The sequence below is a fragment of the Gavialis gangeticus genome, unplaced genomic scaffold (genome assembly GCF_001723915.1).
Source record: "Gavialis gangeticus isolate Ggan-Ray unplaced genomic scaffold, GavGan_comp1, whole genome shotgun sequence".
Lineage (NCBI taxonomy): Eukaryota > Metazoa > Chordata > Crocodylia > Gavialidae > Gavialis > Gavialis gangeticus.
In genome coordinates this window covers 9,496,923-9,498,090 of record NW_017729015.1, presented here as the reverse complement: position 1 = coordinate 9,498,090, position 1,168 = coordinate 9,496,923, and the positions used below count along the sequence as shown (strand labels likewise).

General features: G+C 49.9%; 1 protein-coding gene across 1 annotated transcript; it reads right to left on the bottom strand.

Moving 5' to 3' along the window:
• Positions 1 to 479: 479 nt before the first annotated feature.
• On the bottom strand, positions 480 to 1,168 carry ATPIF1 (ATPase inhibitory factor 1; the record flags this gene model as incomplete). The annotated part of the gene is made up of 2 exons (XM_019512066.1): positions 480 to 789; positions 1,125 to 1,168. Coding segments are annotated over 2 exons (189 nt in total), but the record flags the coding sequence as incomplete, so codon positions are not given.

The window sequence follows — 1,168 nt, the reverse complement described above, 5'->3', positions numbered from 1 at the left end:
TATCATGAGCTAAGCTTGTACTACCAGCAGTAAACAGCTTTATTTCATACAAAGCTCTCTGTGCATTTGCATATGACCAAGGGCACATTTGAAGTAAAGAAACAAATAATTACTCTAATAAAATGGCTATAGTTTTGCCTTGCAACTCAGCCACCACACTTCTAACCTGACACAAAAAATTCAGGGCCTAGCCACTGGTGGTGGGAGGGGGGAGAAAGAAAGGGTGAATAATGGTTGTACTGACAGCCCAGCTCAACTTGTTCCTGCTCAGTCCTGCCACGAGGCCTAATCAGCATTACAGCTGCTCCTCCCCCTGCAGGGCCAGGCCACAGCCTGGGGTAAAAATGCTATAGTAGGAATATAAGTTATTTGTCAGCAGCTGAGACAACGTAAAGCAGTTCAAATGTCAGTGGCTGGGGAAGCCAAGATGAAGGCCAAAGTATATGCATTTTCGAAAGACAAAAATCACTAAGAAATGCTTGTTGGATTCTTTGAGTTTATTTGATTTTTCTGCAGTCCATATTATAATGGTGCAAACCCAGATTATGTTGGCTAAAGCATGTAGTCTTCAATGCAGCAACAACAACAACAACGAAACACTTATTGGCTGCATATGGAAGAAAACCACAACAGACACTGGCGGTTTAGTCATCATCATTTTTAAGCTTCTTGATCTTGTACTTGTGACGCTCGATTTCTTTTTGCAGAAGATCTATCTGTTTCTTGTGGTGATCGATTTCTTCCTCATGGTGTTTCCTCAGAGCTGCCAGCTGTTCCCTCTCCCTCTCCCTGAAGGGCACAGCAGGCAGCACAGGGGTCAGGTAACACTTACCAAAGGCCTGGAGACGACGTGCTTCAGAGGCAGGTCCCTTCCAGCTCAGCCGGGGACTTGCCTGCCGCTCAGGTGTGCCACACCCCCGGACACATATTTGGAGAAAAGGGGCCTCGGTAGCAGTTGAGCACACAAGGGGGACACGGCCCCAAATCCCAGACCATGAAGGCTGGGGAGGAAACAACCCTGCCCAGGCCTCGCGCTCTCCCCCTGGGCCAGGCCAGAGACTGAGGAAGGCGACTCCCGCTTGCAGCACAGCCAGCAATCCCGGTCCCCGAGGGGTCCCGCTCACCTGAAGTAGCGCTCCTCCTCGGCCGCCTGCCGCTTCCCGAAGGC